Here is a 27,935-nt window from a genome sequence, read left to right as displayed (position 1 = left end):
TGGAACGGGCAGTCCTTCCCCGGGAGGAAGAGCAGCTCCGTCTTGCCGAGGTTCAGCTGGAGGTGATCCGTCATCCACACTGATATGTCTGCCAGACATGCAGAGATGCGATTCGCCACCTGGTCATCAGAAGGGGGAAAGGAGAAGATTAATTGTGTGTCGTCTGCATAGCAATGATAGGAGAGACCATGTGAGGTTATGACAGAGCCAAGTGACTTGGTGTATAGCGAGAATAGGAGAGGGCCTAGAACAGAGCCCTGGGGGACACCAGTGGTGAGAGCGCGTGGCGAGGAGACAGATTCTCGCCACGCCACCTGGTAGGAGCGACCTGTCAGGTAGGACGCAATCCAAGCGTGGGCCGCGCCGGAGATGCCCAACTCGGAGAGGGTGGAGAGGAGGATCTGATGGTTCACAGTATCGAAGGCAGCCGATAGGTCTAGAAGGATGAGAGCAGAGGAGAGAGAGTTAGCTTTAGCAGTGCGGAGCGCCTCCGTGATACAGAGAAGAGCAGTCTCAGTTGAATGACTAGTCTTGAAACCTGACTGATTTGGATCAAGAAGGTCATTCTGAGAGAGATAGCGGGAGAGCTGGCCAAGGACGGCACGTTCAAGAGTTTTGGAGAGAAAAGAAAGAAGGGATACTGGTCTGTAGTTGTTGACATCGGAGGGGTCGAGTGTAGGTTTTTTCAGAAGGGGTGCAACTCTCGCTCTCTTGAAGACGGAAGGGACGTAGCCAGCGGTCAGGGATGAGTTGATGAGCGAGGTGAGGTAAGGGAGAAGGTCTCCGGAAATGGTCTGGAGAAGAGAGGAGGGGATAGGGTCAAGCGGGCAGGTTGTTGGGCGGCCGACCGTCACAAGAAGCGAGATTTCATCTGGAGAGAGAGGGGAGAAAGAGGTCAGAGCACAGGGTAGGGCAGTGTGAGCAGAACCAGCGGTGTCGTTTGACTTAGCAAACGAGGATCGGATGTCGTCGACCTTCTTTTCAAAATGGTTGACGAAGTCATCTGCAGAGAGGGGGAGGGGGAGGAGGATTCAGGAGGGAGGAGAAGGTGGCAAAGAGCTTCCTAGGGTTAGAGGCAGATGCTTGGAATTTAGAGTGGTAGAAAGTGGCTTTAGCAGCAGAGACAGAGGAGGAAAATGTAGAGAGGAGGGAGTGAAAGGATGCCAGGTCCGCAGGGAGGCGAGTTTTCCTCCATTTCCGCTCGGCTGCCCGGAGCACTGTTCTGTGAGCTCGCAATGAGTCGTCGAGCCACGGAGCGGGAGGGGAGGACCGAGCCGGCCTGGAGGATAGGGGACATAGAGAGTCAAAGGATGCAGAAAGGGAAGAGAGGAGGGTTGAGGAGGCAGAATCAGGAGATAGGTTGGAGAAGGTATGATAGCCGTACCCTTATCCTACTCCTCCTCTGCTCCTCTGTTCCTCTGGTGATGTAGAGATTAATCCAGGCCCTGCAGTGCCTAGCTCCACTCCTATTCCCCAGGTGCTCTCATTTGTTGACTTCTGCAACCGTAAGAGCCTTGGGTTCATGCATGTCAACATTAGAAGCCTCCTCCCTAAGTTTGTTTTATTCACTGCCCTAGCACACTCCACCAATCCGGATGTCCTAGCCGTGTCTGAATCCTGGCTTAGGAAGGCCACCAAAAACTCCGGAATTTCCATCCCCAATTACAACATTTTCCATCAAGACAGAACTGCTTAAGGGTGCGGAATTGCAATCTACTTTAGAGATTGCCTGCAGAGTTGTCTTACTATCCAGGTCTATGCCCAAACAGTTTTAAAAATACATCTCTCCAGAAATAAGTCTCTCACTGTTGCCACTTGTTATAGACCCCCTCAGCTCCTGGCTGTGCCCTGGACACCATATGTGAATTGATTGCCCCCCCCATCTATTGTCAGAGTTCGTACTGCTAGGTGACCTAAATTGGGATATGCTAAACACCCCGGGCCATCCTACAATCTAAGCTAGATGCCCTCAACCTCACACAAATTATCAACAAATCTACCAGCTACAACCCCAAATCTGTAAACATGGGCACCCTCATAATATCATCCTGACTAACTTGCCCCTCTAAATACACCTCTGCTGTTTTCAACCAGGATCTCAGCGATCACTGCCTCATTGCCTGCATCCGCTATGGATCCGCGGTCAAACGACCACCCCTCATCACTGTCAAACGCTCCCTAAAACACTTCTGCGAGCTGGCCTTTCTAATCGACATGGCCCGGGTATCCTGGAAGGATACTGACCTCATCCCATCAGTAGATGATGCCTGGTTGTTCTTTAAAAGTCCTTTCCTCACCATCTTAAATAAGCATGTTATATAATGTCATATAATAATAAGCCACGTTCACAAAATGAAGATCTAAGAACAGATATAGCCCTTGGTTCACTCCAGACTTGACTGCCCTTGACATCCTGTGGCGTACTGCACTAGCTTCGATTAGTCCCTGCGATATGCAACTTTTCAGGGAAGTCGGGAACCAATACACACAGTCAATTAGGAAAGCAAAGGCTAGCTTTTTCAAACAGACTTTTGCATCCTGCAACCCTAATTCCAAAAAGTTTTGGGACGCAGTAAAGTCCATGGAGAATAAGAGTACCTCCTCCCAGCTGCCCACAGCTCTGAGGCTGGAGAACAGAGTCACCACTGATGAATCCACAATAATTGAGAATTTCAATCAGCATTTCTCTACGCTGGCCATGCTTTCCACCTGGCTACCCAAACCCCGGCCAAGCATCCGTGACAACTCTTCCGAGCTGGTCACGCATGCACCTCAGCCACGCTCAAGGTCCTAAACGATATCATAACCGCCATCGATAAAAGACAGTACTGTGCAGCCGTCTTCATCGACCTGGCCAAGGCCTTCGACTCTGTCAATCACCGTATTCTTATCAGCAGACTCAACAGCCTTGGTTTCTCGAATGACTTCCTCGTTTGGTTCACCAACTACTTCTCTGATAGAGTTCAGTGTATCAAATCGGAGGGCATGTTTTCTGGACCTCTAGCAGTCTCCATGGGGGTGCCACAGGGTTCAATTCGCGGGCCAACTCTTTTCTCTGTATACATCAATGATACCTCTACGCAGACGACACAATTCTGTATACATCTTGCCCTTCTTTGGACACTGTGTTTACAAACCTCCAAACGAGCTTCAACGCCATACAACACTCCTTCCATGGCTTCCAACTGCTCTTAAATGCTAGTAAAACTAAATGCATGCTCTTCAACCGTTCGCTGCCCGCACCTGCCCGCCCAACTAGCATCACTACTCTGGACGGTTTCGACTTAGAATATGTGGACAACTATAAATACCTAGGTGTCTGGCTCAACTGTAAACTCTCCTTCGACTCATATTAAGCATCTCCAATCCAAAGTTATATCTAGAATCAGCTTCCTATTTCGCAACAAAGCCTCCTTCACTCATGCTGCCAAACATACCCTCGTAAAACAGACTATCCTACCGATCCTTGACTTCGGCAATGTCATTTACAAAATAGCCTCCAACACTCTACTCAGCAAATTGGATGTAGTCAATCACATTGCCATCTGTTTTGTCACCAAAGCCCCATATACTACCCACCACTGCGACCTGTATGCTCTAGTCGGCTGGCTCTCGCTACATATTTGTCGACAAACCCACTGGCTCCAGGTCATCTATAAGTCTTTGCTAGGTAAAGCTCTGCCTTATCTCAGCTCACTGGTCACTATAGCAACACCCACCCGCAGCACGCGTTCCAGCAGGTACAGTTGAAGTCGGAAGTTTACATACACTTAAGTTGGAGTCATTAACTTGTTTTTCAACCACTCCACAAATATCTTGTTTGCAAATTATTGTTTTGGCAAGTCAGTTAGGACATCTACTGTGTGCATGACACAAGTAATTAGACTGTTAGTAATTAGACAGTTAATTAGACAAGTAATTAACTGTTTAGACAGATTATTTCACTGTATCACAGTTCCAGTTGGTCAGAAGTTTACATACACTAAGTTGACTGTGCCTTTAACCTCTCTGGGATATGTGGGGGGACGCTGGCGTCAAGCCAGGGAAAATGCAGAGCGCCAAATTCAAATAAATTACTATAAAAATCAAACTTTGATTAAATCACACATGCAGATTAAAGCTACACTTGTTGTGAATCCAAAAATTTCAAAAAGGCTTTTCGGCGAAAGCAAACGATATTATCTAAGGATAGCACATCCATAAAAAAAGAGAGAAGCATATTTCAACCCTGCAGGCGCAACACAAAACGCAGAAATAAAAATATAATTCATGCCTTTGACGAGCTTCTTTTGTTGGCACTCCGATATGTCCCATAAACATCACAAATGGTCCTTTTGTTTGATTAATTCCGTCGATATATATCCAAAATGTCCATTTATTTGGCGCGTTTGATCCAGAAAAACACTGGTTCCTACTTGCGCAACGTGACTACAAAATATCTCTCAAGTTACCTGTAAACTTTGCCAAAACATATCAAACTACTTTTATTATACAACTTTAGGTATATTGTACCGTAAATAATCGACAAAATTGAAGACGGGTTGATCTGTGTTCAAATCAGGAGGAAAACAAACTGTAGCTAGCTTTCTGGTCACGCGCCTCTAACAGTACACTTCAAGTGACCCTCGTTCAAGATGGCCGTACTTCTTCATTACACAAAGGAAAAACCTCAACCAATTTCTAAAGACTGTTGACATCCATTGGAAGTGGATAATAATTCTGAATGGTTTGTCCTCTGGGTTTCGCCTGCTAAATAAGTTCTGTTATACTCAGACATGATTCAAACAGTTTTAGAAACTTCAGAGTGTTTTCTATCCAAATCTACTAATAGTATGCATATCATATCTTCTGGAGATGAGTAGCAGGCAGTTGAATTTGGGCATGCATTTCATTCGGACGTGAAAATACTACCCCCTGTCACCAAGAAGTTAAACAACTTGGAAAATTCCAGAAAATTATGTCATGGCTTTCGAAGCCTCTGATAGGCTAATTGACATAATTTGAGTCAATTGGAGGTGTACCTAGCAATTTCCAAACGCCTGAAGGTACCACGTTCATCTGTACAAACAATAGTACGCAAGTATAAACACCATGGGACCACGCAGCCGTCATATCGCTCAGGAAAGAGACGCGTTCTGTGTCCTAGAGATGAATGTACTTTGGTGCGAAAAGTGAAAATCAATCCCAGAACAACAGCAAATGACATTGTGAAGATGCTGGAGGAAAAAGGTACAAAAGTATCTATATCCACAGTAAAATGAGTCCTATATCGACATAACCTGAAAGGCCACTCAGCAAGGCAGAAGCCACTGCTCCAAAACCGCCATAAAAAAAGCCAGACTACGGTTTGCAACTGCACATGGGGACAAAGATTGTACTTTTTGGAGATATGTCTTCTGGTCTGAGGAAACAAAAATATAACACTTTGGCCATAATGACCATCGTTATGTTTGGAGGAAAAGGGGGAGGCTTGCCGAAGAACACCATCCCAACTGTGAAGCACAGGGGTGGCAGCATTATGTTGTGGGGGTGCTTTTGCTGCAGGAAGGGCTGGTGCACTTCACAAAATAAATGGCATCATGAGGGAGGAAAACTGTGGATATATTGAAGCAACTTCTCAAGATGTCAGTCAGGAAGTTAAAGCTTGGTCGCATATGGGTCTTCCAAATGGACAATGACCCCAAGCATACTTCCAAAGTTGTGGCAAAATGGCTTAAAGACATCAAAGTCAAGGTATTGGAGTGGCCATCACAAAGCCCTGACCTCAATCCTATAGAAAATTTGTGGACAGAACTGAAAAATCGTGTACTAGCAAAGAGGCCTACAAACCTGACTCAGTTACACCAGCCCTGTCAGGAGGAATGGGCCAAAATTCACCCAATTTATTGTGGGAAGCTTGTGGAAGGCTACCGAAACGTTTGACCCAAGTGAAACAATTTAAAGGCAATGCTACCAAATACAAATTGAGTAAACTCCTGACCCACTGGGAATGTGATGAAAAAAATTATAGCTGAAATTAATCATTCTCTCTGCTATTATTCTGACATTACACATTCTTAAAATAATGTGGTGATCCTAACTGACCTAAGACAGGGTATTTCTACTAGGATTAAATGTCAGGTATTGTGAAAAACTGAGTTTAAATGTATTTGGCTAAGGTGTATGTAAACTTCCGACTTCAACTGTATATTTCACTGGTCATCCCCAAAGCCAACACCTCCATTCGCCACCTTTCCTTCCAGTTCTCTGCTGCCAATGACTGGAACGAATTGCAAAAATCAATGAATTTTTGGAGTCTTATATCTCCCTCTCTAACTTTAGCGTCAGCTGTCAGGGCAGTTTACTGATCGCTGCAGCTGTACACAGCCCATCTGTAAATAGCCCATCCAACCAACTACCTACCTCATCCCCATATTTGTTTTTGTTTTTCTGCCCTTTTGCACATCAGTATTTCTACTTGCACATCTATCACTCCAGTGTCAATTGCTAAATTGTAATTTCTTTGCCACTACGGCCTATTTATTGCCTTTCCTCCTTCCTTCATTTTCACACACTGTATACAGATTTTCCTATTGTGTTATTGGCTGTACGATTGTTTATCCCATGTGTAACTGTTGTTTATGTTGCACTGCTTTCTTTTTTCTACTGTGTCATTGATTTTGTTTGTGTTATTGGCTTGTTTATTGTTTACTCCATGTGTAACTCTGTGTCACACTGCTTTGCTTTATCTTGGCCAGGTTGCAGTAAATGAGAACTTATTCTCAACGAGCCTACCTGGTTAAATAAAGGTGAAATAAAAAAGCATGACCATCTGCCTCATGCACACACTCATTGTTTGTGTGCTTAGTATTGTTTTCTATGGCAACTGTGGTATAAGCTGGATAAGCAGCTTAAACGCAACAGAATAAACGTTTCTGTTATTCTGGCAGAAGAGGTAGTGACTGTGTCGCCATAGCTAGTTGGCTAGCTAGCAGCGAGCAAGGGACAGGAACGTTGCCACTGAACATAGCAACAGAACATAAACTAATGACTGGTTCACGTCCGTAAATATATTAATGGAACGAACGACTGGGTCTAGTAACCAAAAGATGACAGAGTATGAATTTGCTTATAAAAATGTAAATTTTAACCCCACCCCCCCCCCCAAAAAAATATTATCTTCCGATAAATGTGTGCTTTCATATCATTTTATTTGAGATCGATCTTTACGAACTCCACCATCCATATCCAAGGTAATGTACAGAACCGTTTATCCCTTACTTATTATTCTGGTGAAAAATCATGTATGTTATAGGTGTGTTATTATGCTCTGTGTTCCTGTAACGATGTGCGCTGAGAGTCGGGAAGCAAGTTCAGGGAGTGAGTGTTTTAAGCAACTCACCGACATGAAGACAGAGTCAAAACACCTGAGGAAAGAACCAAGGGGAGTGACAGATATAGGGAAGATAATCAAGGAGGTGATGGGAGTCCAGGCGAGTGACAGATATAGGGAAGATAATCAAGGAGGTGATGGAGTGACATGAGGCGCAGGTGCGTGGGATAATCAGAAGCCTGATGACCAAGAGGCCAGAGAGGGAGTATAGGTGACTGTTCTAAGAAAAGGGGAAGGGGGATACCTAACCAGTTATACAACTGAATGCCTTCAACTGAAATGTGTCTTATGTATTTTACCCAACCCCTCGGAATCAGAGAGATGCGGTTGCTGCCTTAATCGACGCCCACTTCTTCGGCTCTCGGGGAACAGTGGGTTAACTGGGGTTGAACAGATTTTTACCTTGTCAGCTCGGGGATTCGATCCAGCAACCTTTCGGTGACTGGCTCAACGCTCTGACTGAGTGGTTATGTTCTGTGTTCCAGGCGTGTTATGGGATTCTGAAGGTGCCAAAGGGAAGCTGGCTGTGTCGGACCTGTGACCTCGGCATCTCGCCAAAATGCCAACTCTGCCCCAAGAAGGGCGGGGCCATGAAACCCACTCGCAGCGGAACAAAGTGGGTTCACGTCAGCTGTGCCCTGTGGATCCCCGAGGTGATGAACCCTAACCTCTGACCCCCAAGTTTCTATGATCTGTCCAGTCATATGTCTTTGTCCAAGCCTATCCTGGTATGCGGTCTCATCAAGGAGGCTTGAATTTATCAAGTGATAGTATCCTAGTGTTTCAATGATGGTTGCATAAAGGTGACTTTCACATTTTGGCAAGGAGTGTATTGTCTAATGATTATGTGTGTGTAGGTGAGCATTGGGAACCCAGAGAAGATGGAGCCGATCACCAACATGTCCCACATCCCTAGTAACAGATGGGCTCTGACCTGCTGTCTCTGTAAAGACCAGACTGGAGCCTGTATACAGGTACACACGGACACTGGAGCTATGTAGCTACTGCATTGACAAGGCTTTCTACCTGGTAGTTACCTCAACAATCCTCTCTCTCTCGATTCCCTCAGTGTTCAGCCGAGGGCTGTAACTTTTTTTCTGTATTCATGGGTGTCTGGTTCGACTAAACTCCTTTGAGACTCACATTAAGCATCTCCAATCCAAAACTAAATCTAGAATCAGCTTTCTATTTCGCAACAAAGCCTCCTTCACTCATGCCGCCAAACTGACTATCCTACCGATCCTCGACTTCGGCGATGTCATCTATAAAATAGCCTCCAACATTCTACTCAGCAAACTGGATGCAGTCTATCGCAGTGCCATCCGTTTTGTCACCAAATCACCTTATACCACCCACCACTGCGACCTGTATGCTCTAGTCGGCTGGCCCTCGCTACATATTCGTCGCCAGACCCACTGGCTCCAGGTCATCTATAAACCTATGCTTGGTAAAGCTCCGCCTTATCTCAGTTCACTGATCACGATAACGACACACACCCGTAGCACACGTTACAGCAAGTATCTCACTGATCATCTCTAAAGCCAACACTTCATTTGGCCGTCTTTCCTTCCAGTTCTCTGCTACCAGTGAATGGAACGAATTGCAAAAATCGCTGAAGTTGGAGACTTTTTTTATTTCCCTCACCAACTTTAAACATCTGCTATCTGAGCAGCTAACCGATCGCTGCAGCTGTACATAGTCCATCGGTAAATTGCCCACCTAATCTATACCTCATCCCCATACTGTTTTTATTTTATTTACTTTTCTGCTCTTTTGCACACCAGTATCTCTACTTGCACATCATCATCTGCTCATTTATCACTCCAGTGTTAATCTGCTAAATTGTAACTATTCTCTCCTATGGCCTATTTATTGCCTACCTCCTCATGCCTTTTGCACACACTGTATATAGACTGGCCTACCTGGTTAAATAAAGGTGAAATAAAATAAAAAATCCCTCAGTGTTAAGCTAAGAGCTCTAACTCTGTATCCCCTCAGGGTTCAGCTAAGAGCTCTAACTCTCTGTATTCCCTCAGGGTTCAGCTAAGAGCTCAAACTCAGTGTTAAGCTGAGCGCTGTAACTTTGTATTCCCACAGTGTTCAGCTAAGAGCTGTAACTTGCTCTCTGTATTCCCTCAGTGTTCAGCAAAGAGCTGTCGGACAGCGTTCCATGTGAGCTGTGCCTTACATAGCAGCCTGGAGATGAACACCATCCTGACAGAGCAGGATGAGGTCAAGTTCAAATCCTTTTGCCCCAAACACTCTGGTCTGAAGGGAGGACAGGACGGAGAGGGGGAGGAGGGGACCAGAGACAAGAAGTGGCGGAAGAGTGACAGAGTCAGAGGTGATGAAGTTCCACCCCCCGTCCTAGCCCCCCAGGAGGAGAGCAGGGTGAACCAGCAGGCGGTGAACCTGCGCCAGATCAAACTGCAGCAGCTGGAGGAGCAGTTCTACCAGTTTGTTGACGTTAAGGAGGTAGCCAATCACCTGCAGTTGCCCCAGGAAACAGTAGACTTCCTGTATCAGTACTGGAAGCTGAAGCGCCGAGCCAATCACAGCCAGCCGTTGCTCACCCCCCAGAAGGAGGAGGAGGAGAGTCTGGCTAGGAGAGAGCATGATGTCCTCCTCCACCGCCTACAGCTGTTCACTCACCTTCGCCAGGATCTGGAGAGGGTAGGTTCTACTTCCACTTCCCGTTGCCCTAGGGGAGGAGTCAGGGTGCCATATGTTCACAAGCCATGCCTCCCGGGCCAGCCACGCCCAGGCAGCCGACGATGGCTTCTCAGCTGGACAGACAGAGGGACAGTACTACTCTACGAGACTGACAGTACTACTCTACGAGACTGACAGTACTACTCTACGAGACTGACAGTACTACTCTACGAGACTGACAGTACGACTCTACGAGACTGACAGTACGACTCTACGAGACTGACAGTACGACTCTACGAGACTGACAGTACGACTCTACTAGACTGACTGACTGACAGTACTACTCTACTAGACTGACAGCATCTGGAGACAGAGACAGAGGACCAGATTGTCACCCTACACATGTTTTAGTTGTGTATGACTAGATGAGATCTAATAGGTTTGTATTGTGGGGATTATGTGTGGGAAGTTTGAGTATGTAAATTGCGTGTCATCTGGTTCTGCGCGTCACCTGGTTGTGTTGCAGGCGCGTAACCTGACCTACATGGTGACGCGGAGGGAGAAGATAAAGAGGACTCTGTGGAGGATCCAGGAACAGATCTTCACTCATCAGGCCGAGCTGCTGGACCATGAGATCATCAACGGTACGTCGCGGGTAGGATTAGACTGGTAGTCGCGGGTAGGATTAGGCTGGGAGTCGCGGGTAGGATTAGGCTGGGAGTCGCGGGTAGGATTAGGCTGGGAGTCGCGGGTAGGATTAGGCTGGGAGTCGCGGGTAGGATTAGGCTGGGAGTCGCGGGTAGGATTAGGCTGGGAGTCGCGGGTAGGATTAGGCTGGGAGTCGCGGGTAGGATTAGGCTGGGAGTCGCGGGTAGCATTAGGCTGGGAGTCGCGGGTAGGATTAGGCTGGGAGTCGCGGGTAGGATTAGGCTGGGAGTCGCGGGTAGGATTAGGCTGGGAGTCGCGGGTAGGATTAGGCTCGCGGGGATTTGTCGCGGGTAGGATTAGGCTGGGAGTCGCGGGTAGCATTAGGCTGGGTGTCGCGGGTAGCATTAGGCTGGGAGTCGCGGGTAGGATTAGGCTGGGAGTCGCGGGTAGCATTAGGCTGGTTGTCGCGGGTAGCATTAGGCTGGGAGTCGCGGGTAGCATTAGGCTGGGAGTCGCGGGTAGGATTAGGCTGGGAGTCGCGGGTAGGATTTTTTATTTTATTTTACCTTTATTTAACTAGGCAAGTCAGTTAAGAACAAATTCTTATTTTCAATGACGGCCTAGGAACAGTGGGTTAACTGCCTGTTCAGGGGCAGAACGACAGATTTGTACCTTGTCAGCTCGGGGGTTTGAACTTGCAACCTTACGGTTACTAGTCCAACTCTCTAACCACTAGGCTACCCTAGGCTGGGAGTCGCGGGTAGGGTGAGGCTGGTACGTCGCGGCGAGGGTGAGGCTGGTACGTCGCGGCGAGGGTGAGGCTGGTACGTCGCGGCGAGGGTGAGGCTGGTACGTCGCGGCGAGGGTGAGGCTGGTACGTCGCGGCGAGGGTGAGGCTGGTACGTCGCGGCGAGGGTGAGGCTGGTACGTCGCGGCGAGGGTGAGGCTGGTACGTCGCGGCGAGGGTGAGGCTGGTACGTCGCGGCGAGGGTGAGGCTGGTACGTCGCGGCGAGGGTGAGGCTGGTACGTCGCGGCGAGGGTGAGGCTGTTACGTCGCGGCGAGGGTGAGGCTGGCTCGCGGCGAGGGTGAGGCTGGTACGTCGCGGCGAGGGTGAGGCTGGTACGTCGCGGCGAGGGTGAGGCTGTTACGTCGCGGCGAGGGTGAGGCTGTTACGTCGCGGTTAGGAAAAAACGTCCACGACGTACTAGCCTCAGTCCACAAGTCTGGTTCATCCTTGTGAGCAATTTCCAAACGCCTGAAGGTACCAGGTTCATCTGTACAAACAATAGTACGCAAGTATAAACACCATGGGACTACGCAGCCATCATACCGCTCAAGAAGGAGACGCGTTATGTCTCCTAGAGATGAAAGTACTTTGGTGCGAAAAGTGCAAATCAATCCCAGAACAGCAGCAAAGGACCTTGTGAAGATGCTGAAGGAAACAGGTACAAAAGTATCTATATCCACAGTAAAACAAGTCCTATATCGACATAACCTGAAAGGCCGCTCAGCAAGGAAGAAGCCACTGCTCCAAAACCACCATAAAAAAGCCAGACTACGGTTTGCAACTGCACATGGGGACAAGATTGTACTTTTTGGAGAAATGTCCTCTGGTCTGATGAAACAAAAATATAACACTTTGGCCATAATGACCATTGTTATGTTTGGAGGAAAAAGGGGAGGCTTTCAAGCAGAAGAACACCATCCCAACCGTGAAGCATGGGGGAGGCAGCATCATATTGTAGGGTGCTTTGCTGCAGGAAGGACTGGTGCACTTCACAAAATAGATGGCATCATGAAGGAGGAAAATTGTGGATATATTGAAGCAACATCTCAAGACATCAGTCAGGAAGTTAAAGCTTGGTCGCAAATGGGTCTTCCAAATGGACAATGACCCCAAGCATACTTCCAAAGTTGTGGCAAAATGCTACCAAAAACTAATTGAGTTTATGTAAACTTCTGACCCACTGGGAATGTGATGAAGGAAATAGAAGCTAAAAAATAAATCATTCGGGAAGTACCAGTGACTCGGTCGATTAAAAAAAAAAATGGTCAACTTGCAACCGCACAGTTAACTCGTCCAACGCTCTAACCATTGCTCTCCATGAGTAGCCTGCCTGTTACACGAATGCAGTAAAAGCCAAGGTAAATTGCTAGCTAGCATTAAACTTATCTTATAAAAAACAATCAATCATAATCACTATCATGATAACTACTAATTCAGTTTAGCAGGCAATATTAACCAGGTGAAATTGTAATTTCTCTTGAGTTCATTGCACCCAGAGTCAGGGTATATGCAACAGTTTGGGCTGCCTGGCTAACTAATTTGCCAGAATGTTATGTAATTATGACATACATTGAAGGTTGTGCAATGTAACAAGAATATTTAGACTTAGGGATGCCACCCGTTAGATAAAATACCAAATGGTTCCGTATTTCACTGAATTAATAAACGTTTTGTTTTCGAAATGATAGTTTCCAGATTCGATCATATTAATGACCAAAGGCTCGTATTTCTGTGTTATGTTATAATTAAGTCTATGATTTGATAGAGCAGTCTGACTGAGCAATGGTAGGCAGCAGCAGGCTCGTAATCATTCATTCAAACAGCACTTTCGTCAGCAGCTCTTCGCAAGCACAGCGCTGTTTATGACTTCAAGCCTATCAGCCTAATGGCTGGTGTAACCAATGTGAAATGGCTAGCTAGTTAGCTGGGTGTGCGCTAATACTGTTTCAAACGTCACTCGCTTTTAGATTTGGAGTAGTTATTCCCCTTGTGCTGCAAGGACCACGGCTTTTGCTCTGCATGGGTAACGATGCTTCGAGTGTGGCTGTTGTCGATGTGTTCCTGGTTCGAGCCCAGGTAGGGGCGAGGAGGGGGACGGAAGCTATACTGTTACACTGGCAATACTATAGTGCCTATAAGAACATCCAATAGTCAAAGGTATATGAAATACAAATGGTATAGAGAGAAATAGTCCTATAAATACTATATTAACTACAACCTAAAACCTCTTACCTTAGTCTCATGCTAAAAGGAACCACCAACTTTCATATGTTCTCATGTTCTGAGCAAGTAATTTAATCGTTAGCTTTTTTACATGGGACACATTTTTAGATGGCACATTACTTTCATCTAGAACACTTTGTTTTTGCATTATTTAAACCAAATTGAACATGTTTCATTATTTATTTGAGGTGAAATTGATTTTATTGATGTTTTATATTAAGTTAAAATAAGTGTTAATTCAGTATTGTTGTAATTGTCATTATTACAAAAATCGGCCTATTTAATCGGTATCGGCTATTTTGGTCCTCCAATAATCGGTATCGGCATTGAAAAATCAGTCGGTCAACCTCTAGTACATACACCAACCAGAAGCCATGGATTGCAGGCAAGATCCGCACTTAGCTAAAGGGTAGAGCTGCCGCTTTCAAGGTGCAGGACTCAAACCCGGAAGATTACAAGAAATCCTGCTATGCCCTGCAACGAACCATCAAACAGGCAAGCGTCAATACAGGGTTAAGATTGAATCATACTACACCGGCTCCAACACTCGTCGGATGTGGCAGGACTTGCAATCTATTACAGACTACAAAGGGAAGCACAGCTGCGAGCTGCCCAGTGACACGAGCCTTTCATTTCATGCTCGCTTCGAGGCAAGCAACACTGAGGCGTGCATGAGAGCAACAGCTGTTCCGGACGACTGTGTGATCACGCTCTCCGTAGCCGATCTTTAAACAGGTCAACATTCACAAGACTGCGGGGCCAGATGGATTACCAGGACGTGTTCCGGGCATGTGCTGACCAATTGGCAGGTGTCTTCACTGACATTTTCAACATATCCATGATTGAGTCTGTAATGCCAGCATGCTTCAAGCAGACCACCATAGTCCCTGTGCCCAGAACACAAAGGCAACCTGCCTAAATGACTACAGACCCATGGCACTCACGTCCGAAGCCACGAAGTGCTTTGAAAGGTTGGTAATGGCTCACATCAACATCATTATCCCAGAATCTCTAGACCCACTCCAATTTGCATACCGCCCAAACAGATCCACAGATGATGCAATCTCTATTGCACTCCACACTGCCCTTTCCCACCTAGACAAAAGGAACACCTATGTGAGAATGCTATTCATTGACTACAGTTCAGCGTTAAACACCATAGTACCCTCAAAGCTCATCACTAAGCTAAGGATCCTGGGACTAAACACCTCCCTCTGCAACTGGATCCTGGACTTCCTGACGGGCCGCCCCCAGGTGGTGAGGGTGGGTAGCAACACATCTGCCACGCTGATCCTCAACACTGTAGCTTCCCAGGGGTGTGTGCTCAGTCCCCTCCTGTACTCCCTGTTCACCCAGGCCCAACTCCAACACCATCATTAAGTTTGCCGACAACACAAGTGTTAGGCCTGATCACCGACAACGCTGAGACAGCCTATAGGGAGGAGGTCAGAGACCTATCATTGTGGTGCCAGAATAACAATCTACCCCTCAACGTAACCAAGACTAAGGAGATGATGGTGGACTACAGGAAAAGGAGCACCGAGCACGTCCCCATTCTCACCGACGGGGCTGTAGTGGAGCAGGTTGAGAGCTTCAAATTCCTTGGTGTCCACATCAACAACAAACTGGAATGATCCAAACACACCAAGACAGTCGTGAAGAGGGCACGACAAAGCCTATTCCCCCTCAGGAAACTAAAAAGATTTGGCATGGGTCCTGAGATCCTCAAAAGGTTCTACAGCTGCAACATCGAGAGCATCCTGACAGGTTGCATCACTGCCTGGTGCGGCAATTGCTCGGCCTCCGACCGCAAGGCACTTCAGAGGATAGTGTGTACGGCCCAGTACACCACTGGGGCAAAGCTGCCTGCCATCCAGGACCTCTACACCAGGCGGTGTCAGAGGAAGGCCCTAAAAATTGTCAAAGACCCCAGCCACCCCAGTCATGGACTGTTCTATCTACTACTGCATGGCAAGTGGTACCGGAGTGCCAAGGACAAAAAGGCTTCTCAACAGTTTTTACCCCCAAGCCATAAGACTCCTGAACAGATTGCATTGTGTGCCCCGACCAACCAGTGCTCCCGCACATTGGCTAACCGGGCTATCTGAACTGTGTCCCGCCACCCGCCAACCCCTCTTTTTATGCTTCTGCTACTCTGTTCATCATATATCCAGTCACATTTTAACGATACCTACATGTACATTTACCTCAATCAGCCTGACTAACAGGTGTCTGTATATAACCTTGCTACTCTTTTTTCAAATGTCTTTGTTGTTTTATTTCTTTACTGACCTACACACACACACACACCTTTTTTCTCCGCACCATTGGTTAGAGCCTGTTAAGTAAGCATTTCACTGTAAGGTCTACTACACCTGTTGTATTCGGCGCACGTGACAAATAAACTTTGTTTTGATTCTGGAAGTTTCTCCCATCTCCACAGAGGAATTCTGGAGCTCTGTCAGAGTGACCATCGGGTTCTTGGTCACCTCGAGGCATAGATCTGGGGAAGAGTACCAAAAAATATCTGCAGCATTGAAGGTCCCCAAAAACACAGTGGCCTCTAACATTCTTAAATGGAAGAAGTTTGGAACCACCAAGACTCTTCCTAAAGCTGGCCGCCCGGCCAAACTGAGCAATCGGGTAGAAGGGCCTTGATCAGGAACCTAATAGTCACTCTGAGAGAGTTCCTCTGTGGAGATGAGAGAATCTTCCAGAAGGACAATCATCTCTGCAGCACTCCACCAATCAGACCTTTATAGTAGTGTGGCCAGACGGAAGCCGCTTGGGGTTTGCCAAAAGTCACCCAAAGAGTTTTCTAAATGAGAGCAGAACCTTGAGACTTCCTTAACCTCTTGAAACTCTAGGGGCGCTATATCATTTTTGGATAAAAAGACGTGCCCGTTTTAAGCGCAATATTTTGTCACAAAAAGATGCTCGACTATGCATATAATTGATAGCTTTGGAGCGAAAACACTCTGACGTTTCCAGAACTGCAAAGATATTCTCTGTGCGTGCCCTAGAACGTGAGCTACAGGCAAAACCAAGATGAAACGGCATCCAGGAAATCAGCAGGATTTTTGAGGCTCCGTTTTCCATTGTCTCCTTATATGGCTGTGAATGCGAGAGGAATGGGCCTGCCCTTTCTGTCGTTTCCCCAAGGTGTCTGCAGCATTGTGACGTATTTGTAGGCATATCATTGGAAGATTGAGCATAAGAGACCACATTTACCAGGTGTCCGCCCGGTGTCCTGCACCAAAATTGGTGCGCAAACCTCAGCTGCAAGTATTTTTCCATGGAATTCAGAGAAGAAAGCAGGCTTCCACGAACGATATATCAATGAAGAGATATGTGAAAAAACACCTTGAGGATTGATTCCAAACAAAGTTTGCCATGTTTCGGTCGATATTATGGAGTTAATTCGGAAAAAGTTTGACGTTGTTGGTGACTGAATTTTCGGTTCGTTTCGGTAGCCAAATGTGATGTACAAAACGGAGCAATTTCTCCTACACAAAGATTCTTTCAGGAAAAACTGCACATTTGCTATGTAACTGAGAGTCTCCTCATTGAAAACATCCGAAGCTCTTCAAAGGTAAATGATTTTATTTATTTGGTTATCTGGTTTTTGTGAAAATGTTGGGTGCTAAATGCTACTCAAAATGCTAAGCTAGCTTAGCATACTCTTACACAAATTAGTGAATTGCTATGGTTCAAAAGCATATTTTCAAAATCTGAGATGACAGAGTTGTTAAGAAAAGGCTAAGCTTGAGAGCAGGCGCATTATTTTCATTTTATTTGCGATTTTCAGAAATCGTTAACGTTACGTTATGCTAATGAGCTTGAGGCTATAACTGTTTTTTTTCATAGCCAAACGTGAACAAAACGGAGCGATTTGTCCTACACAAATAATATTTTTTTGAAAAACTGAACATTTGCTATCTAACTGAGAGTCTCCTCATTGAAAACATCTGAAGTTCTTCAAAGGTAAATGATTTTATTTGAATGATTTTCTTGTTTTTGTGAAAATGTTGCTGGCTGAATTCTAGGCTTATAGCTATGCTAGCTATCAACACTCTTACACAAATGCTCGTTTAGCTATGGTTGAAAAGCATATTTTGAAAATCTGAGATGACAGTGTTGTTAACAAAAGTCTAAGCTTGAGAGCAAATATATTTATTTCATTTCATTTGCGATTTTCATGAATAGTTAACGTTGCGTTATGCTAATGAGCTTGAGGCTATAAATAGAATCCCGGATCCGGGATTGCGCGACGCAACAGGTTAATATTAGAGGTCGCACACCAGTTGTTAAGATACACCCTCTGAGCTTCTATCCTGCCGATGTATAGAAAAACAGCAAGATTTTATATTTTTCATGTCAGCCATGACTTGGTGAACACGGGACATTACAATCTTTTGACAATGTTCTGATTCTAAATTGGATGGATGTTCTGATTCTAAATGGGATGGGTGTCCTGTTCTGATTCTAAATGGGATGGGTGTCCTGTTCTGATTCTAAACGGGATGGGTGTCCTGTTCTGATTCTAAACGAGATAAATGTCCTGTTCTGATTCTAAATGGATGGATGTCCTGTTCTGATTCTAAATGGGATGGTGTCCTGTTCTGATTCTAAACGGGATGGGATGGATGTCTTGTTCTGATTCTAAATGGGATGGATGTCATCTTCTGATTCTAAATGGGATGGGTGTTCTGATTCTAAATGGGATGGGTGTTCTGATTCTAAATGGGATGGTGTCCTGTTCTGATTCTAAATGGGATGGATGTCCTGTTCTGATTCTAAATGGGATGGATGTCCTGTTCTGATTCTAAATGGGATGGGTGTCCTGTTCTGATTCTAAATGGGATGGGTGTCCTGTTCTGATTCTAAATGGAATGGATGTCCTGTTCTGATTCTAAATGGGATGGATGTCCTGTTCTGATTCTAAATGGGATGGATGTCCTGTTCTGATTCTAAATGGAATGGATGTTCTGATTCTAAATGGAATGGATGTTCTGATTCTAAATGGAATGGATGTTCTGATTCTAAATGGGATGGGTGTCCTGTTCTGATTCTAAATGGGATGGGTGTCCTGTTCTGATTCTAAATGGGATGGATGTCCTGTTCTGATTCTAAATGGAATGGATGTCCTGTTCTGATTCTAAATGGAATGGATGTCCTGTTCTGATTCTAAATGGGATGGGTGTCCTGTTCTGATTCTAAATGGGATGGGTGTCCTGTTCTGATTCTAAATGGGATGGATGTCCTGTTCTGATTCTAAATGGGATGGGTGTTCTGATTCTAAATGGGATGGTGTCCTGTTCTGATTCTAAATGGGATGGGTGTTCTGATTCTAAATGGGATGGATGTCCTGTTCTGATTCTAAATGGGATCTAAATGGTGTCCTGTTCTGATTCTAAATGGGATGGGTGTCCTGTTCTGATTCTAAATGGGATGGGTGTCCTGTTCTGATTCTAAATGGGATGGGTGTCCTGTTCTGATTCTAAATGGGATGGATGTCCTGTTCTGATTCTAAATGGGATGGGTGTCCTGTTCTGATTCTAAATGGGATGGATGTTTTGATTCTAAATGGGATTGGTGTCCTGTTCTGATTCTAAATGGGATGGGTGTTCTGATTCTAAATGGAATGATGTCCTGTTCTGATTCTAAATGGGATGGGTGTCCAGTTCTGATTCTAAATGGGATGGGTGTCCTGTTCTGATTCTAAATGGGATGGATGTCCTGTTCTGATTCTAAACGAGATAGATGTCTTGTTCTGATTCGAAATGGGATGGATGTCATCTTCTGATTCTAAATGGGATGGGTGTTCTGATTCTAAATGGGATGGCTGTTCTGATTCTAAATGGGATGGGTGTCCTGTTCTGATTCTAAATGGGATGGGTGTCCTGTTCTGATTCTAAATGGGATGTCCTGGATTCTAAATGTCCTGTTCTGATTCTAAATGGGATGGATGTCTGATTCTAAATGGGTTCTGATTCTAAATGGGATGGATGGTGTCCTGTTCTGATTCTAAATGGGATGGGTGTCCTGTTCTGATTCTAAATGGGATGGGTGTCCTGATTCTAAATGGGATTCTGTTCTGATTCTAAATGGGATGGGTGTCCTGTTCTGATTCTAAATGGGATGGATGTCCTGTTCTGATTCTAAACGAGATAGATGTCTTGTTCTGATTCTAAATGGGATGGATGTCCTGTTCTGATTCTAAATGGGATGGATGTCCTGTTCTGATTCTAAATGGGATGGGTGTCCTGTTCTGATTCTAAATGGGATGGGTGTCCTGTTCTGATTCTAAATGGGATGGATGTCCTGTTCTGATTCTAAACGAGATAGATGTCTTGTTCTGATTCTAAACGGGATGGATGTCTTCTTCTGATTCTAAATGGGATGGGTGTTCTGATTCTAAATGGGATGGGTGTCCTGTTCTGATTCTAAATGGGATGGGTGTCCTGTTCTGATTCTAAATGGGATGGGTGTCCTGTTCTGATTCTAAATGGGATGGGTGTCCTGTTCTGATTCTAAATGGGATGGATGTCCTGTTCTGATTCTAAATGGGATGGGTTCTGTCCTGTTCTGATTCTAAATGGGATGGATGTCCTGTTCTGATTCTAAATGGGATGGGTGTTCTGATTCTAAATGGGATGGTGTCCTGTTCTGATTCTAAATGGGATGGGTGTCCTGTTCTGATTCTAAATGGGATGGGTGTCCTGTTCTGATTCTAAATGGGATGGATGTCCTGTTCTGATTCTAAATGGGATGGGTGTCCTGTTCTGATTCTAAATGGGATGGATGTCCTGTTCTGATTCTAAATGGGATGGATGTCCTGTTCTGATTCTAAATGGGATGGATGTCCTGTTCTGATTCTAAATGGGATGGGTGTCCTGTTCTGATTCTAAATGGGATGGGTGTCCTGTTCTGATTCTAAATGGGATGGGTGTCCTGTTCTGATTCTAAATGGAATGGATGTCCTGTTCTGATTCTAAATGGGATGGATGTTCTGATTCTAAATGGGATGGGTGTCCTGTTCTGATTCTAAATGGGATGGATGTCCTGTTCTGATTCTAAATGGGAATGATTCTAAATGGGATGGGTGTCCTGTTCTGATTCTAAATGGGATGGGTGTCCTGTTCTGATTCTAAATGGGATGGTGTCCTGTTCTGATTCTAAATGGGATGGATGTCCTGTTCTGATTCTAAATGGGATGGGTGTCCTGTTCTGATTCTGATTCTAAATGGGATGGATGTCCTGTTCTGATTCTAAATGGGATGGGTGTCCTGTTCTGATTCTAAATGGGATGGGTGTCCTGTTCTGATTCTAAATGGGATGGGTGTCCTGTTCTGATTCTAAATGGGATGGATGTCCTTTTCTGATTCTGAATGGGATGGGTGTCCTGTTCTGATTCTAAATGGGATGGATGTTTTGATTCTAGATGGGATTGGTGTCCTGTTCTGATTCTAAATGGGATGGATGTCCTGTTCTGATTCTAAATGGGATGGTCCTGTTCTGATTCCTGTTCTGATTCTAAATGGGATGGGTGTCCTGTTCTGATTCTAAATGGGATGGATGTCCTGTTCTGATTCTAAATGGATTCTAAATGGTGTCCTGTTCTGATTCTAAATGGGATGGATGTCCTGTTCTGATTCTAAATGGAATGGATGTCCTGTTCTGATTCTAAATGGGATGGATGTTCTGATTCTAAATGGGATGGATGTTCTGATTCTAAATGGGATGGGTGTCCTGTTCTGATTCTAAATGGGATGGATGTCCTGTTCTGATTCTAAATGGGATGGATGTCCTGTTCTGATTCTAAATGGGATGGGTGTTCTGATTCTAAATGGGATGGGTGTTCTGATTCTAAATGGGATGGATGTCCTGTTCTGATTCTAAATGGGATGGGTGTCCTGTTCTGATTCTAAATGGGATGGGTGTCCTGTTCTGATTCTAAATGGGATGGGTGTTCTGATTCTAAATGGGATGGATGTCCTGTTCTGATTCTAAATGGGATGGATGTCCTGTTCTGATTCTAAATGGGATGGGTGTCCTGTTCTGATTCTAAATGGGATGGGTGTCCTGTTCTGATTCTAAATGGGATGGATGTCCTGTTCTGATTCTAAATGGGATGGATGTTCTGATTCTAAATGGGATGGGTGTCCTGTTCTGATTCTAAATGGGATGGGTGTCCTGTTCTGATTCTAAATGGGATGGGTGTCCTGTTCTGATTCTAAATGGGATGGTGTCCTGTTCTGATTCTAAATGGGATGGTCCTGTTCTGATTCCTGTTCTGATTCTAAATGGGATGGATGTCCTGTTCTGATTCTAAATGGGATGGATGTCCTGTTCTGAAATGGGATGGATGTCCTGTTCTGATTCTAAATGGGATGGATGTCCTGTTCTGATTCTAAATGGGATGGATGTCCTGTTCTGATTCTAAATGGGATGGTGTCCTGTTCTGATTCTAAATGGGATGGGATGTCCTCTTCTGATTCTAAATGGGATGGGTGTTCTGATTCCTGTTCTGATTCTAAATGGGATGGATGTCCTGTTCTGATTCTTAATGGGATGGTTGTCCTGTTCTGATTGTAAATGGGATGGGTGTCCTGTTCTGATTCTAAATGGGATGGGTGTCCTGTTCTGATTCTAAATGGGATGGGTGTCCTGTTCTGATTCTAAATGGGATGGATGTCCTGTTCTGATTCTAAATGGGATGGGTGTCCTGTTCTGATTCTAAATGGGATGGATGTCCTGTTCTGATTCTTAATGGGATGGATGTCCTGTTCTGATTCTAAATGGGATGGTGTCCTGTTCTGATTCTAAATGGGATGGTGTCCTGTTCTGATTCTAAATGGGATGGGTGTCCTGTTCTGATTCTAAATGGGATGGGTGTCCTGTTCTGATTCTAAATGGAATGGATGTCCTGTTCTGATTCTAAATGGAATGGATGTCCTGTTCTGATTCTAAATGGGATGGTGTCCTGTTCTGATTTAAATAAATGGATTCTAAATGGGATGTCCTGTTCTGATTCTAAATGGGATGGGTGTTCTGATTCTAAATGGGATGGGTGTTCTGATTCTAAATGGGATGGGTGTCCTGTTCTGATTCTAAATGGGATGGGTGTCCTGTTCTGATTGTAAATGGGATGGATGTCCTGTTCTGATTGTAAATGGGATGGGTGTCCTGTTCTGATTCTAAATGGGATGGATGTCTGTTCTGATTCTAAATGATGGATGGATGTGTTCTGATTCTAAATGGGATGGATGTCCTGTTCTGATTCTAAATGGGATGGGTGTCCTGTTCTGATTCTAAATGGGATGGGTGTCCTGTTCTGATTCTAAATGGGATGGGTGTCCTGTTCTGATTCTAAATGGGATGGGTGTCCTGTTCTGATTCTAAATGGGATGGGTGTCCTGTTCTGATTCTAAATGGGATGGGTGTCCTGTTCTGATTCTAAATGGGATGGATGTTTTGATTCTAGATGGGATTGGTGTCCTGTTCTGATTCTAAATGGGATGGATGTCCTGTTCTGATTCTAAATGGGATGGGTGTCCTGTTCTGATTCTAAATGGGATGGGTGTCCTGTTCTGATTCTAAATGGGATGGATGTCCTGTTCTGATTCTAAATGGGATGGATGTCCTGTTCTGATTCTAAAAATGATGGATGGGATGGATGTCTGATTCTGTTCTGATTCTAAATGGGATGGGTGTCCTGTTCTGATTCTAAATGGGGATGGGTGTCCTGTTCTGATTCTAAATGGGATGGATGTCCTGTTCTGATTCTAAATGGGATGGATGTCCTGTTCTGATTCTAAATGGGATGGATGTTCTGTTCTGATTCTGTTCTGAAATGGGATGGATGTCCTGTTCTGATTCTAAATGGGATGGTGTCCTGTTCTGATTCTAAATGGGATGGGTGTCCTGTTCTGATTCTAAATGGGATGGGTGTCCTGTTCTGATTCTAAAAATGGATGTCCTGTTCTGATTCTAAATGGGATGGATGTTCTGATTCTAAATGGGATGGATGTCCTGTTCTGATTCTAAATGGGATGGGTGTCCTGTTCTGATTCTAAATGGGATGGGTGTCCTGTTCTGATTCTAAATGGGATGGATGTCCTGTTCTGATTCTAAATGGGATGGATGTCCTGTTCTGATTCTAAATTGGATGGATGTCCTGTTCTGATTCTAAATGGGATGGTGTCCTGTTCTGATTCTAAAAATGGGTGGTTCTGATTGGGTGTCCTGTTCTGATTCTAAATGGGATGGATGTCCTGTTCTGATTCTAAATGGGATGGATGTCCTGTTCTGATTCTAAATGGGATGGATGTCCTGTTCTGATTCTAAATGGGATGGATGTCCTGTTCTGATTCTAAATGGGATGGATGTCCTGTTCTGATTCTAAATGGGATGGATGTCCTGTTCTGATTCTAAATGGGATGGATGTTTTGATTCTAGATGGGATTGGTGTCCTGTTCTGATTCTAAATGGGATGGATGTCCTGTTCTGATTCTAAATGGGATGGATGTCCTGTTCTGATTCTAAATGGGATGGATGTCCTGTTCTGATTCTAAATGGGATGGATGTTTTGATTCTAAATGGGATGGATGTTTTGATTCTAAATGGGATGGGTGTCCTGTTCTGATTCTAAATGGGATGGATGTCCTGTTCTGATTCTAAATGGGATGGATGTCCTGTTCTGATTCTAAATGGGATGGATGTCCTGTTCTGATTCTAAATGGGATGGGTGTCCTGTTCTGATTCTAAATGGGATGGGTGTCCTGTTCTGATTCTAAATGGGATGGATGTCCTGTTCTGATTCTAAATGGGATGGATGTCTGTTCTGATTCTAAATGGATGGATGTCCTGTTCTGATTCTAAATGGGATGGATGTGTTCTGATTCTGTTCTGATTCTAAATGGGATGGATGTCCTGTTCTGATTCTAAATGGGATGGGTGTCCTGTTCTGATTCTAAATGGGATGGTGTCCTGTTCTGATTCTAAATGGGATGGATGTCCTGTTCTGATTCTAAATGGGATGGATGTTCTGATTCTAAATTGATTCTAAATGGGATGGGTGTCCTGTTCTGATTCTAAATGGGATGGATGTCCTGTTCTGATTCTAAATGGGATGGGTGTCCTGTTCTGATTCTAAATGGGATGGATGTCCTGATTGTTCTGATTCTAAATGGGATGGATGTTCTGATTCTGTTCTGATTCTAAATGGGATGGTGTCCTGTTCTGATTCTAAATGGGATGGGTGTCCTGTTCTGATTCCTGTTCTGATTCTGATTCTAAATGGGATGGTGTCCTGTTCTGATTCTAAATGGGATGGATGTCCTGTTCTGATTCTAAATGGGATGGATGTCCTGTTCTCCTGTTCTGATTCTAAATGGGATGGGTGTCCTGTTCTGATTCTAAATGGGATGGGTGTCCTGTTCTGATTCTAAATGGGATGGATGTCCTGTTCTGATTCTAAATGGGATGGATGTCCTGTTCTGATTCTAAATGGGATGATGTGTTCTGATTCTAAATGGGATGGTGTCCTGTTCTGATTCTAAATGGGATGGATGTCCTGTTCTGATTCTAAATGGGATGGGTGTCCTAAATGGGTTCTGTTCTGATTCTAAATGGGATGGATGTCCTGTTCTGATTCTAAATGGGATGGGTGTCCTGTTCTGATTCTGTTCTGATTCTAAATGGGATGGATGTCCTGTTCTGATTCTAAATGGGATGGATTCTGATTCTAAATGGGATGTTCTGGATGTCCTGTTCTGATTCTAGATGGGATTGGTGTCCTGTTCTGATTCTAAATGGGATGGGTGTCCTGTTCTGATTCTAAAATGTTCTGATTCTAAATGGGATGGATGTCCTGTTCTGATTCTAAATGGGATGGATGTCCTGTTCTGATTCTAAATGGGATGGATGTCCTGTTCTGATTCTAAATGGGATGGGTGTCCTGTTCTGATTCTAAATGGGATAAATGTCCTGTTCTGATTCTAAATGGGATTCTAAATGGGATGGATGTCCTGTTCTGATTCTAAATGGGATGGATAAATGGTGTCCTGTTCTGATTCTACATGGGATGGGTGTCCTGTTCTGATTCTAAATGGGATGGATGTCCTGTTCTGATTCTAAATGGGATGGATGTCCTGTTCTGATTCTAAATGGGATGGGTGTCCTGTTCTGATTCTAAATGGGATGGATGTCCTGTTCTGATTCTAAATGGGATGGATGTCCTGTTCTGATTCTAAATGGATGGATGTCCTGTTCTGATGGATAAATGTCCTGTTCTGATTCTAAATGGGATGGATGTCCTGTTCTGATTCTAAATGGGATGGTGTCCTGTTCTGATTCTAAATGGGATGGATGTCCTGTTCTGATTTAAATGGGATGGATGTCCTGTTCTGATTCTAAATGGGATGGTGTCCTGTTCTGATTCTAAATGGATGGATGTCCTGTTCTGATTCTAAATGGATGGATGTCCTGTTCTGATTCTAAATGGGATGGATGTCCTGTTCTGATTCTAAATGGGATGGGTGTCCTGTTCTAAATGGGATGGGTGTCCTGTTCAGATTCTAAATGGGATGGGTGTCCTGTTCTGATTCTAAATGGGATGGATGTCCTGTTCTGATTCTAAATGGGATGGGTGTCCTGTTCTGATTCTAAATGGGATGGATGTCCTGTTCTGATTCTAAATGGGATGGATGTCCTGTTCTGATTCTAAATGGGATGGGTGTCCTGTTCTGATTCTAAATGGGATGGATGTCCTGTTCTGATTTAAATGGGATGTGTCCTGTTCTGATTCTAAATGGGATGGATGTCCTGTTCTGATTCTAAATGGGATGGGATGTCCTGTTCTGATTCTAAATGGGATTGGTGTCCTTTTCTGATTCTAAATTGGATGGATGTTCTGATTCTAAATGGGATGGGTGTCCTGTTCTGATTCTAAATGGGATGGGTGTCCTGTTCTGATTCTAAATGGGATGGGTGTCCTGTTCTGATTCTAAATGGGATGGGTGTCCTGTTCTGATTCTAAATGGGATGGATGTTTTGATTCTAGATGGGATTGGTGTCCTGTTCTGATTCTAAATGGGATGGATGTCCTGTTCTGATTCTAAATGGGATGGATGTCCTGTTCTGATTCTAAATGGGATGGGTGTCCTGTTCTGATTCTAAATGGGATGGATGTCCTGTTCTGATTCTAAATGGGATGGATGTCCTGTTCTGATTCTAAATGGGATGGGTGTCCTGTTCTGATTCTAAATGGGATGGGTGTCCTGTTCTGATTCTAAATTTGGATGGATGTTTTGATTCTAAATGGGATTGGTGTCCTGTTCTGATTCTAAATGGGATGGATGTTCTGATTCTAAATGGGATGGGTGTCCTGTTCTGATTCTAAATGGGATGGGTGTCCTGTTCTGATTCTAAATGGGATGGGATGGATAAATGGGATGGATGTCCTGTTCTGATTCTAAATGGGATGGGTGTCCTGTTCTGATTCTAAATGGGATGGATGTCCTGTTCTGATTCTAAATGGGATGGGTGTCTAAATGGGATGTTCTGATTCTAAATGGGATGGATGTCCTGTTCTGATTCTAAATGGGATGGATGTCCTGTTCTGATTCTAAATGGGAATGTTCTGATTCCTGTTCTGATTCTAAATGGGATGGATGTCCTGTTCTGATTCTAAATGGGATGGATGTCCTGTTCTGATTCTAAATGGGATGGTCCTGTTCTGATTCTAAATGGGATGGATGTCCTGTTCTGATTCTAAATGGGGGTGTCTGTTCTGTTCTGATTCTAAATGGGATGGGTGTCCTGTTCTGATTCTAAATGGGATGGGTGTCCTGTTCTGATTCTAAATGGGATGGGTGTCCTGTTCTGATTCTAAATGGGATGGTGTCCTGTTCTGATTCTGTTCTGATTCTAAATGGGATGGATGTCCTGTTCTGATTCTAAATGGGATGGGGTGTCCTGTTCTGATTCTAAATGGGATGGATGTCCTGTTCTGATTCTAAATGGGATGGGTGTCCTGTTCTGATTCTAAATGGGAAATGGATCTAAATGGGGGTGTCCTGTTCTGATTCTAAATGGGGTGTCCTGTTCTGATTCTAAATGGGATGGTGTCCTGTTCTGATTCTAAATGGGATGGATGTCCTGTTCTGATTCTAAATGGGATGGGTGTCCTGTTCTGATTCTAAATGGGATGGATGTCCTGTTCTGATTCTAAATGGATGGATGTCCT

General features: G+C 44.6%; 1 protein-coding gene across 7 annotated transcripts in view; it reads left to right on the top strand.

The window, feature by feature from the left end:
- LOC135508551 (protein Jade-1-like) overlaps positions 1-27,935 on the top strand; it is a 77,996-nt gene that overhangs the window by 39,163 nt on the left and 10,898 nt on the right. For all 7 annotated transcript variants that reach the window (XM_064928821.1, XM_064928816.1, XM_064928814.1 and 4 more), the window contains 4 exons: positions 7,858-8,025; positions 8,230-8,346; positions 9,512-10,045; positions 10,551-10,668. In XM_064928821.1, coding sequence (XP_064784893.1) covers positions 7,858-8,025; positions 8,230-8,346; positions 9,512-10,045; positions 10,551-10,668 — 937 coding nt within the window. The remainder of the gene's footprint in view (positions 1-7,857; positions 8,026-8,229; positions 8,347-9,511; positions 10,046-10,550; positions 10,669-27,935) is intronic.

This window comes from Oncorhynchus masou, chromosome 21 (genome assembly GCF_036934945.1).
Source record: "Oncorhynchus masou masou isolate Uvic2021 chromosome 21, UVic_Omas_1.1, whole genome shotgun sequence".
Lineage (NCBI taxonomy): Eukaryota > Metazoa > Chordata > Actinopteri > Salmoniformes > Salmonidae > Oncorhynchus > Oncorhynchus masou.
Note: the sequence above shows the minus strand (reverse complement) of the source record. Positions and strands in the feature narration are given on the sequence as shown.